The sequence below is a fragment of the Carettochelys insculpta genome, chromosome 2 (genome assembly GCF_033958435.1).
Source record: "Carettochelys insculpta isolate YL-2023 chromosome 2, ASM3395843v1, whole genome shotgun sequence".
Taxonomy (NCBI): domain Eukaryota; kingdom Metazoa; phylum Chordata; order Testudines; family Carettochelyidae; genus Carettochelys; species Carettochelys insculpta.
Genome location: NC_134138.1, coordinates 6,607,298 through 6,618,336, shown reverse-complemented (window position 1 = coordinate 6,618,336; position 11,039 = coordinate 6,607,298). Strand labels below are relative to the sequence as shown.

The following is an 11,039-nucleotide window of genomic DNA, read 5'->3' as shown; positions in this document are numbered from 1 at the left end:
TGCAAACTTGTACCACTATTTGCTGTTTCTGGCATTCCTGGGAGCTGCCTCCTGCAGAGCTCAGCATGCCAGCGGTGCTGTGAGGGAAGGTGGCTGACTAAGACACTCTAGACTGAAGGCAAAAGGAGAGGGTGAGGGAAGAACATAAGCAGGGGCAGGGGTGACAGCCTCACCTCTCTGGTCCCTTCCCTGCATGGCTCTGACAGCTGGAACCCAACACATGAGATGAGTTTAAATGGACAAGGCCAGGAGGCAGCTGCTGAGCAGCTGTGATCAGACCTCCTGGAAAAGACTGACCAAAAAGGCAGGGCTGGAAAGACTTTCCCCTCTGTGTGGCCTTTGTGTGTGCCTTGGGCCAGCAAGGGGGTGAATGCAAACTGGCAGCCCAGAGATGGGGAGAGGGCAGCCCTGGGTCTGAGGCTGCGCCCTGCCACATCCCAGCCTTGTCCACTGTGCTTTGATGGAGTGAGCACTGTACTCTGAGCCATGGGAGAACCAAGGAGTTTGTCTAACCCTAAACTGAGTGGTGCCTGGACTTAGTGCCTGTCTACTCCCCAGCCAATGCTTGTTGTCACCAGAGGGGGACAGTCACCACCCTGCCCTTCTCCCCCCCGTAAGCCCGCTAGCACCAGCTTCTAGAGCACAGGCCCCTTGGCCTGCCCATGCAGCTGTAACAGTGGCTGGAGAGTGACAGCTTTGTGGTTTAAGATCACAACCTGCTCCTTTGCTGAAAGGGGCCCAGGGCCCCTTAAGCCAGCATTTGCTCAGGGCAGATGCTCCCAGCAGGCTCTGGAAAGCTGCCTGGCTGCAGTGGCTTCCAGGTGAGGCATTAGAAGCACCTTGACAGAAGATGTTTAGCAACAGGGCCAAATGAAGCTGCTGAGCTGCACGCTGTCCTCCCCAGCTGGAGAGCAGGGGGAGCTCAATGCCCCTGCTGCAAAGACAGACAAAAGCACCAGAACCTCTTGGGACTGTGCCATGCTGCTTCCGAGGGGCCACCAAGGGAGCCTGGGGCATCTCCCTCCATCAACAACACTGGCAGTCATGAGGCTAGGGCCAGGCAGATGCTTTGGCTGGCAAAAATGACCCCTCCTGCCCACTAAACCCTGCAGGAGAGTTCTGGGGTGAGACCTGCTGCTTCCCCAGCTCACGCTGCTGTTCTAATCCACCGCTGCTACCCAGCACCAGCCACTGGCAATAAGGGGAGGGGTGTGGGATGGTGACCCTCATGGGGCTGGCCGGGCTGGGGTTCAGGTTTCCTCCTCTGCAGCTTGTGTTCAGGAGAGCATGAACCCACGGAACCAAATCAGCTTCAATTTATTCTGAACCTAATCATGGACTGCTTTACACTTGATTGACAGGCAGCCTGACCAATTACAGGTTAACGTGAGGTGCCATCAGCAGGCTAAAGGGATCCAGTGAGGGCAGCAAGAAGTCTGGAGGGAGATGGGGCTGTCTGTTTTATAAAACATCCAGCAGGTGATGCAGACGCAGCAGGGAAGCTTCCACCTACCTCGGCCTACAGGTCCCAGCCGCTCCCAGGGCCATGGCTTTTGGGGGAAGCCAAAGGGAGGGCCCCCAAGGCAAGATTTCCTTTGCTCAGCGCCCTCGCTCTGCTCGTGAGGCTGTGGGTAACTACGGGGCTGTGGCGTTCTTTGCATTTTGGAACCTTTTAGAAGAGACTGATGCAGTGCACCCCCAAGTGGCACTCCCCTGGCTGGCTGAGATGACTTGCAGAGTGAGTCCTGCGTGGCCGAGAAAGACAGGTCCCTCGACGGTGAATGCCCATACGCCTCCCACCTCTCACTTGCAGCTGCTGAGCTCAGCAGTGACTGGGCTGTTTAGGATTGCTGTTCCCCACCCTCTTTGGCCAGGCTGTATCTCCCCACCACCATTTCGTGCAGCCTCTCCTCTGCTCCAGAGGAGGAAAACCCAGCATCTCCCCCGAACCTTTGGCCATCACTAGCTGATAAGCACAAGGGCTTTGGAGCCCCAGTCACTTCCGGGCGACGTCGTAGTGTGCGTTGAACCAGTCACACGTTTCTTTCACAGCTGGTGGGGAAGGGAGAAAGCAGTTAGATCCCACACAGCCTGAAGCATCCCAGCCATAAGCAGCTGGTTCCCTCCAGAGTGGGGCTGTGCCACTGGCTACTCCTTCCTGAGCTAGGAGGGAACAGACGGATCAGGCACCAGGCTAGGGGAAATGGCCAGGCAGATGAAGGGACCCACCTGACATCACTCAGTGGCTCAAAGCTGGAAAGAGAATCCACAAATTCCAGGCGGGTGCTTTCATCACCACACCAGCCTGCCCCCTACAATCAGATCCAGTGCCTCAGCTCCCATGGGCTTCCCACAGCCTCCCCAGAGACCAGGGGTGTGTAAAATGGGGGTAAGCCCCCGCCCAAGGGGTGTGAAGTTTCATATGGGGAAGCACAGCGCAATCAGCTGCTGGGTCTCAGGCTCGTCCATCTCATTAAACAAGCAGAAAGCGGTTACTGTTTTGATGTCTGTGTAGTCACATTTATAGACAGATCAATAAAGATTTGACATGTACAGACTTGTTTTCTTACACATCCCGAAAGGTGTTTTCCTGTTCACACAAACATAATGGAAATGCCCATCGGTCGGGATTCTATTAGACAGGTTGAGGGGTGGAGAGGCTGGAAACTGCAGGCATGAAAAGTGGGGCCCCACATAAAAAATTTCCTCACCCCTGCGCTAGACGCTTGTTGCAGTTTATTGCTTGGTGCATGTGTAACTCACACACCTAGGTCAACTGCAGGAAGCCCCAACCAGGACACAATGAACCTAAGTCCAGCCATGGACACCAGGTAAACCCCAGAGAACTCTAGTCAGCAGGTCAACTCCAGCCCGGGGCAGGGAAAGATTCTTCCAAGTCCGGCCCCAGACACCACATTAACCCCGGGAAGCTCTGGCCACCAGGTCAACCCCTGCTAGGTAGGGCAGCAATGAGCTTGTCTGGCTGCAGACACCAGGTCAACCCTGGGAAGCCCCGGCCAGCTAATCAACCCCAGCCAGGTAGGGCCAAAATGAACCCAAGTCTGGCTGCATTTGAGCACTTGCAGAGGGAGAGAATGAGTCAGCTGCCTTTCGGCTCAAACCACAGAGGCTGGTGCCTAAGCTCCAGCGGTCCCCGGTTTGAGCCTGCCTGTGGGCAGTTACACATGTACCCCACTAATGCCCCAGCACCTGCAGCAGGGAGAAAGCCTCCCTAAACCCAATCCCCCTGCTTTGGAAAGCAGAGGGGAGATGATGCCCGAGCTGGAGGGACTTCAGAGCAGCGCAGCCTTTGCACCTCACCTTGTTTGAATGGCGTGAACTGGAAATCGGGCAGATACTGCCTCAGCTTGCCGTTGCTGGCTGTTTTCTTGAACTGGCCATCGGATTTTGTCACGTCAAACTGGACGCAGATGGAGGGGTGCAGCAGTAAAGGAAAATCAGCTGGAATTCAGCTGAGTGTGAACAGAACGTTACGCTGGGGTGACCCCTACTGGTAACAGGTCGAGAGCAGAACCAGAGTTTGGAAGCAAAAGTACTTTACATGTCCGCTCTTGAAAGGCGTACAGCTGTCCCGGCCCTGCCAGCAGACCTGAGCAGTCAGGTGCCGGGGGCCAGAGGAGAGCAATCCCCCAGGAGGGAGATCCCTCATGTTCATTGTTTGCAGGCAAGAGGGCAAGCAGGTAACAATCAAGGGGCCCCAAGCACCATCTGGAATGCCCAGTTCAAGCAGTGACTCCATTCACCATCTCAGTGCACCAGGAATGGAAGACATGGTCTCCCAGGAGACCACAGGGTCAGCTCACACGGACCTCAAGGGCCTGAACTTCCAAGAATGGACCGAACATCTATGGAGCAAGTCAGAGAACGACCCCCAGGAAGCAGTGAGAGCCCATCACTCAAGTCATTTCTGGACCAGACCAAGCCCCAGGGAACAATCTTGCCCTGGATCAGCTGGGAACTGACTCTTACATGTTTGGCTGTGGCAGGTCTCCGCCTCCCAGGGGGCCCTGGAGCGGGTGCCGGGCACACACCTTGAGAGCTGGGCACAGCTCAGGGGGCCGGGCTGCGGAGCTGTCATTTGCAAAAAGATACAATCAGCTCTCCCCTGAAGTCCATAGCTTCCACGATGCTCTCTGCGGCTTCTCTGATCGAGACCTCGTCCTCTTCCCCAACTGAAGAGAGTGCCTGGGTGAGGCTGGGCCTGCTTGCCTGCCCGTCGCAACGCTCACGGAAGCCCCTCACACCCGCCCCACTTTGCTGGCACTTGCATCCCTTCAAGAAGCAGGGATGGGGGGCTCAGAACCTGTCACCATTACAGATTCCAGCTCGGCTGGGGGTGCTGAGGAGAGGCCACCCTGCACTGACCCTGCCACAGAAGCAGCTGGGACAGCATGGGAAGGAGGAGCCGGGGAGAGGGACCTTCCCTCCTGTCCGGTGCTGAGCTGAGGGCATCTGCCAGAGCTGTGGCACGGTTGGAGAGAAGAACTGGTGGGGGTGTGGTCTTACCGGAGAGGATGACAGGCTCCACCTCGTCGTACTCCCGCAGGACCCAGATGAAGAGCCGCGCCAGGTCCTGTGGGCACAAGGGAGCAGCTCACACCTCTCTGCCTCCTGCCGGTCCTGCTCTGGGCACAGACAAACCCCTCTTTGGCAAAGGCCAGGGTGTCGTACGGGGCTGAGCCTGCTGCAGCCGATGTGCTACCCCTACTGCCTCCAATGCGGCAGGGCAACGTCCAACCTCTCGCATCCCAGCTGCCAGCTCCTCTCTCTGCAGCCATCCCTCCAAGCCTGGCCACAAATGGCCTTTAATGAGACCATCTCCCCCCAGTCCTGGCTGGGCAGGAAGAACCGCAGTCATGGAACAGCCATGCTCCCGGACAGAACCATCACGCCCCTCGAAGGGCAGCCTCCATCCAGGCCCTGCTCTCGGGGGACGGTACCTTCAGGCTGCCAAGGCAGGAGCTAGCAGAGAGCCCCTCCCTCTGCTCAGGCACAGGCCTGGACGTGGCACTGGGACTTGGCGCATTATTGGCCAGGGGAACCTGCTCATCTGAGCGGCTAGGCGCATGGTACGTGCACTGTATAAAAGCAACAGGCTGCCCCTGAGGGTGGGAAGCTAACAGCACATTTAGCCTCGGCAGATGCATGGCTTCAGAGCCTCCCCTGCCAGCCCCCGCCCTCCAGAATACTCCTACCTCAGCCCACCAGACGCACCTGCTCCCAGCGGTGGAAAGGGGGGGCCCCAGCCCACCAGCAGCCAGCACCCTCCGTCACAGCCCTGCCAGCCTCCCAGAGACAAGCTCCCCCAGCCCCGGGGGCAGGATGTCTGCGCTGGGCCCAGGAAACCCAAAGCCTGGTCCGAATGGGCAGGACTCCGAAGGATGTGCCTACCAGGGAGTAGATGAATTGTCTCCTTGGCTTTCCCGTGCCCCAGACGGTGAGGGCTGTGCCATTTTCTGTGGAACAAGGACAGGAAGGGCCATTAGTGGATGTTCCACCCATAACACAGCCCCGTCCACCCGCAGGCTGCTGGTGCCGTCCACACTCATCCAAATACCCTTGTGCAATGGAGACCCAAGACTGGCCTGGGGCAGCTTTCCATCATAGCCCCCTTCTCTAAAATGAAGGTGCAGCCCCAGAGACTACAGGGCCCAGCATGCCATCCTCCAGCAAGGGGCTGTGAGCAGCTCTGGAGTTGGAATGGCCCTTCTCTGTCTCCTCACTGGCTGAGATTCGAGCACGTACTTCTTCGTCCACACTGCGCAGAAATCACTTGCTAGTTTCACTTCTGCAGGGAGGTGAATGCCCGGCCTAGAGCCAAGTGAGAAGGGAGGAATCCACCTGTCGCGGCTCTCAGGAACTTACCATCCCATAACTAGTACTCCTGGGGGAATTCTCCGCCACTGCGTGTGCACATACTTAACGGGAAGGGCACATGCTTAATTTTTTGCACAGAAAAAAGTTGGTGGGCAAACTGCTGCAGCCGCCACCTTTTGCCCACCAGAGGGAGCCAGGGTGGCAGAGCAGTTGGCCAGTTCTGGAAGAGAAAGAGCCTGCACAGCCTTCCTCACTGTGCCTGTCAGGCCAGGTCAGAAGACTGGGGATATGGGGAGACAGGCGACGTGGGTGCCAGAGGACGGGAGGGGATCCGTTCGGCGCTCAGAAGGATTTGTGGGAGAGGGGCCGTAGGGGCGGCAGGTGCAGGGCCACATGAAGACAGGAGACGGAGCGCAGGGCCATACGGGAATGAGTGTCTGAGTGGGAGTGGAGGGATACGTGGACGGGGGTACAAGGATACCCAGGGATGCTGAGACATATGAGGACAGAGGAGAGATGTGCCTGACAAATTAGGGGTCAGCCAGGGTCTGCATGAGGGAACCCGCCACCCCCACGCAAAAAGCTCTGGTCCATACTGTTCTCACCCCTATCCAACAATCCTCCAAGTTCACATCCAGTCTCCTTCCCAGCAATTACTTCCCTCTCTGACAGCTCTTCTGTTAGCCCTGACTCCCACACGCCTTTCCACAGCTTCAGAGATGTGTGGGAAGTATGGTTCTGTGTCAAAGTTTAAATGGATTATTACTCAGCACTCTGTATTAATACACCTATTTGTCCAAAAACATTCCCTGGCTCTTTCCTGTTGTTTGTATCGTTAGCAACATACTTACAGAGAGATATTCTGAAATACTTGACCAAAAATAATTGAAACTGGTGGGACTACATTGAGTTATTCTGACAAATAAAACACATGGACTTTTGCAGGGTGTGAAAATATTGTGCACAGAATTTTTATTTCTGATGCAGATTGCCCCCAGAAATAAACAACAGCAGAAAACTCTGTTAGCAGTCTTCCATCTGTGGCTGTCAGGAGCCATTCATGCCTCTTTAGAAGCAAGGAGATTTAGCTATACAAAAGAAAAAATTCCACAAGATCCCAACAGCCAGGTGAAGGTCAGAAAGATAGGGTCTTTGCCCACGAAAGCTTATGCTCCAAATTATCTGTTAGTCTATAAGATGCCACAGGACTTCTTGTTGTTTTTAAAAAGATTTTGCAAACTAAATAATTTACAGTGGCTCCTTTCAGTTCTGCATCCTAAAGCACTTCACAACATTAGCCAGTTAATCCACATTTGAGAAAGGTAAAGGACACCAAAGGATCCATTCACTCTAATGCAGACATGCAGCAAGCTCTGGGGTGAAACAGCACATTTATTGGCCCACAGCATCACTTTCAGACAGCTAGGGATAGGATAAAAAGAATGCCACAATTTCATCAGGAGAAAAAAAAGTCACAACTTTTCTCTCCCCCCAACAGAAGTTGACTTTGCTGCCGATGCTGCTCAGGCAACAAAAACCCGATGATTGGACTTTCAAGCTGAGATGTGAGCGAAGGGTCCCCACTTACTCTTTGCCTGGTACACCTTGTGGATCAGTCCCGGAAGGACATGCCCGTCCTCGATGTTGAAGTTATCATGTGGTCCGAAGACATTGGTAGGGATCACGGCAGTGAATCGGCAGCCATGCTGTTTGAAATAGCCCCTGGGAGAAGAGACAGAGAATGCCAGAGTTGTTAACTAGCTCAGTGGCATGTTCTGTGCAGGTGAGGACTACAAGGACATGAGTCACTGGCCCCCTTCTGTGTAACAGGGTCTAACCCTGCTCTTCTGGCACGGCTTAGGGAAATGAAGTGGGGCTGGCCAGCCCTTCCCTCCACCACCAGACTCTGGTTTCTTGTGCCAGCAGAGGCCTGAGAGCACAGGAGGAAGGAATTACCCAAAAGGGACATCTCTGAACAATTCAGGCGAGACCGTGATAATGCTTACACAGTCCTGCATGCGGGGATCACAGGTCTGAGCAAAGATGTTCAGACTTGGTTGGTCCCTCTCTGAGCCCTACAGCTCGGGGCAGGGGAGGGAGGCGATGGACGATACCTGTTCTGAACATCGATCATTCTCTTGGCGTACGAGTACCCGAAGTTGGAGTCGTGCGGGGGCCCGTTGTGAATCTGGGGAAACACAGTAGACTGCATAGTTGGGAAAAGTGCCTTATGCCTGAAGAAAATACAGTTTCAACCCCTGCTGCCTGACCCCCAGGGAAAGAAGGGGTAGGGAGAATAAACTGAAGCTATGTGGAAAATATAATCCCAACTATACATATAAAATGATGGGGTCTGACTTAGCTGGTACCACTCAAGAAAGAGATCTTGGAGTCACTGTGGATAGTTCTCTGAAAACATCCACTCAGTGTACAGCAGCAGTCAAAAAAGCTAACAAAATGTTGGGAATCATTAAGAAAGGAATAGGTAATAAGACAGAAAATGCCATATTACCTCTAAATAAATGCGTGGTACATCCACATCTGAAATACCGTGTGCACATGTGGCCGCCCCGTCTCAAAAAAGATATATTGGATTTGGAACAGGTTCAGAAAAGGGCAACAAAAAATTAAGGGTATAGAACGTCTGCCACATGAGGAGAGATCAGTAAGACTGGGACTTTTTAGCTTGGAAAGAAGACGATTAAGAGGGGATATGATAGAAGTATATAAAATCATGACTGGTGTGGAGAAAGTAAATAAGGAATTTTTATTTACTCCTTCTCACAACACAAGAACTAGGGGGTCACCAAATGAAATTAATAGGCAGCAGATTTAGGAAATGTGTTTCCCCACAACGCACAGTTAATCTGTGGAACTCCTTGCCAGAGGACATTGTGAAGGCCAAGACTATAGCAGAGTTTAAAAAGAACTAGATAAATTCATGGAGGATAAGTCCATCAATGGCTATCAGCCAGCACGGGCATGGAGGGTGTCCCTATCCTCTGTTTGCCAGAGGATGAAAATGAGCAACAGGGAATTGATCACTTGATGATTTCCTGTTCTGTTCATTCCCTCTGGGGCACCTGGCACTGGCCACTGTCAGAAGACAGGACACTGGGCTTGATGGACCTCTGGTCTGACCCAGTACAGCTGTTCTTATGTCTACACTGCAGTTAAACCGGGTGCTCAACAGCCACGTTAGTGTAGCTCAAGCGTGAGTGTCCCATGGCAAAGCTCTCCCCATGTCCTCAAGTCTCTGCCCTCACCAGTGTGTGATGGGAGGAGGAAGAGCATATCCCATGATTCTTTGTGCAGAGACGCTCTAGGAGTTTTCCCCAGCAATCAGATCAATTGCAAGTAACCTACCTGTCTGTCAGGAGGGGATTGTGGGAAGGCACTGGAGGACTATCAGCACTCACATCATTTAGTCTGCATCCTCACTGCAGAGTAGGTTGTCCCAACCCAGATCCCAAGTGCTAACCTATGTTCTACCTGCCGCCGGGTCAGTGAGCAATAACAATAGAGCTGGAAGAGACCTAAAAAAGCCACCGAGTCCAGCCCCCTGCTCTAAGCAGGGCCAAACCCATCAGATCAGCCCTGCCAGGGCTTTGTCAAGGCGAGACTTAAACACCTCCAGGGATGGAGGCTCCACTGCTTCCCTGGGTAGAACATTCCAGTGCTTCACCACCCTCCTAGGGAAAAAGTTTTTCCTAATGTTCAACCTGGACCTTCCCAACTGTAACTTGAGACCATTGTTCCGTGTTCTGCCATCCGTGACCACTGTGAACAGCCTCTCTCCAGCCTCTTTGCAGCCTCCCTTCAGTAAGTTGAAGGCTGTTATCAAGTCCCACCTCAGTCTTCTCTTCTGCAGACTAAACAGACCCAGTTCCCTCAACCTTTCTTCTTAGGTCGTATGCTCCAGACCCCTAATTATTTTAGTCGCCCCCCGTTGGACCCTCTCCAGTGTGTCCACATCCTTCCTATAACTGGGGCCCCAGGTCCAGTCAGAACTTTCTGTATGTGGACAGAGAGGAGGAAGGGCCAACGTTAAGGCTGAACCCCAGATAAGAGCCCAGAGGAGCTGCACAGTGTAGACACCCCCTGAGTTTGGAGTGGCACAGCAGCCCCCCGGAACTCCTTAATTGTAAGTGGGAAATGTCACCAGCTGCCAGCCCTGGCCTCAGCTTGCATCACAGACAAGCCACGTGCCCTGAAGGTCCCCTTATATCTCTTGAGCCCGTGCTGCAGGGCCACCCGCCTATTTCTGCCAAAGGAGGAGGGGACAGCACTTGCACCAGACCCTGATGCTGCTGCTCGTTAGGCTGGAAGGATTGCTCCAACGATCTCCCCATCCCAAGGTGCACTGCAACCTAACCAGCATTACTGAGCTTAACCCATGGAGCAAAGGGAAGCTGATGGGCATGGTAAGGCAGTGCCCAGCCCAAAGGCCATCCCTCACCATGGTCTCGTTGATGGGATAGGTGGTCTTGTCCGGGAAGATGCAGGTGGAAAGGCAGGAGACGACTTTCTGCACTCCAAATTCATAGGCGCAGTGAAGGACGTTGTCGTTGATGTGGATGTTTTTCCGCTGGGGAAAAGACGCACACCGGGGAGTTAGCAGTCATGTTCTATTGGGCTCCATTGCCGCATGACCCACCCCAGGTGGGACATTGCGCCCCCGTATTTTCTTTTATGGAAATGTGTTTTTGAATATCCAAGCACCTAACTCCAATATGCTCCATGCAAAATGTGACGCGTAACTCAACACTGGAGAACTTGTAATCCCCTGAATGGATATATTCTATTTGCTCACCTGTATCATTCTTGCGTTAGAAATAGGAAGTGTAAACCTGTTTACGTAGCTAGAAGTGCCAGTGGAGGCCATAAGAAGGTCTCAAGGAACTTTATGGCCAGTAATCAGAACTATCTTGCTTCTCCTGTAAGTTTGGACGATGACCAGCCCTGCCAAAGCATGTGGCCAGGTCACCAGAAGCTGCAACCCATTTTGAACATGGTATTTTTCCATGTGGGCGTAATAGGGCTGAAACTGAACAGAAAGGATTCCCATCTTGGGCAAAATGTATTTCTAGGCAGGGAACTAAAGAACTGGGAGGGGACGGGGGGAAATGGCCAGATCCCAGATCCCCCTATGAAACAGCTAAGACAAAACAAGGGGAACGATTGGCCCCTTATTTGATGGC

The 11,039-nt window shown here is 53.5% G+C and overlaps 1 protein-coding gene across 3 annotated transcripts in view; it reads right to left on the bottom strand.

Annotated features, from left to right (window-relative positions):
* Nucleotides 1–1,301: 1,301 nt before the first annotated feature.
* GFUS (GDP-L-fucose synthase) overlaps nt 1,302–11,039 on the bottom strand; it is a 107,646-nt gene continuing 97,908 nt past the window's right edge. For all 3 annotated transcript variants that reach the window (XM_074986541.1, XM_074986542.1, XM_074986540.1), the window contains 8 exons: nt 10,298–10,426; nt 7,953–8,026; nt 7,427–7,560; nt 5,413–5,477; nt 4,528–4,594; nt 4,114–4,193; nt 3,322–3,421; nt 1,302–2,052 (listed from right to left, as the gene is read on the bottom strand). In XM_074986541.1, coding sequence (XP_074842642.1) covers nt 1,997–2,052; nt 3,322–3,421; nt 4,114–4,193; nt 4,528–4,594; nt 5,413–5,477; nt 7,427–7,560; nt 7,953–8,026; nt 10,298–10,426 — 705 coding nt within the window. In that variant the 3' untranslated portion in view covers nt 1,302–1,996. The remainder of the gene's footprint in view (nt 2,053–3,321; nt 3,422–4,113; nt 4,194–4,527; nt 4,595–5,412; nt 5,478–7,426; nt 7,561–7,952; nt 8,027–10,297; nt 10,427–11,039) is intronic.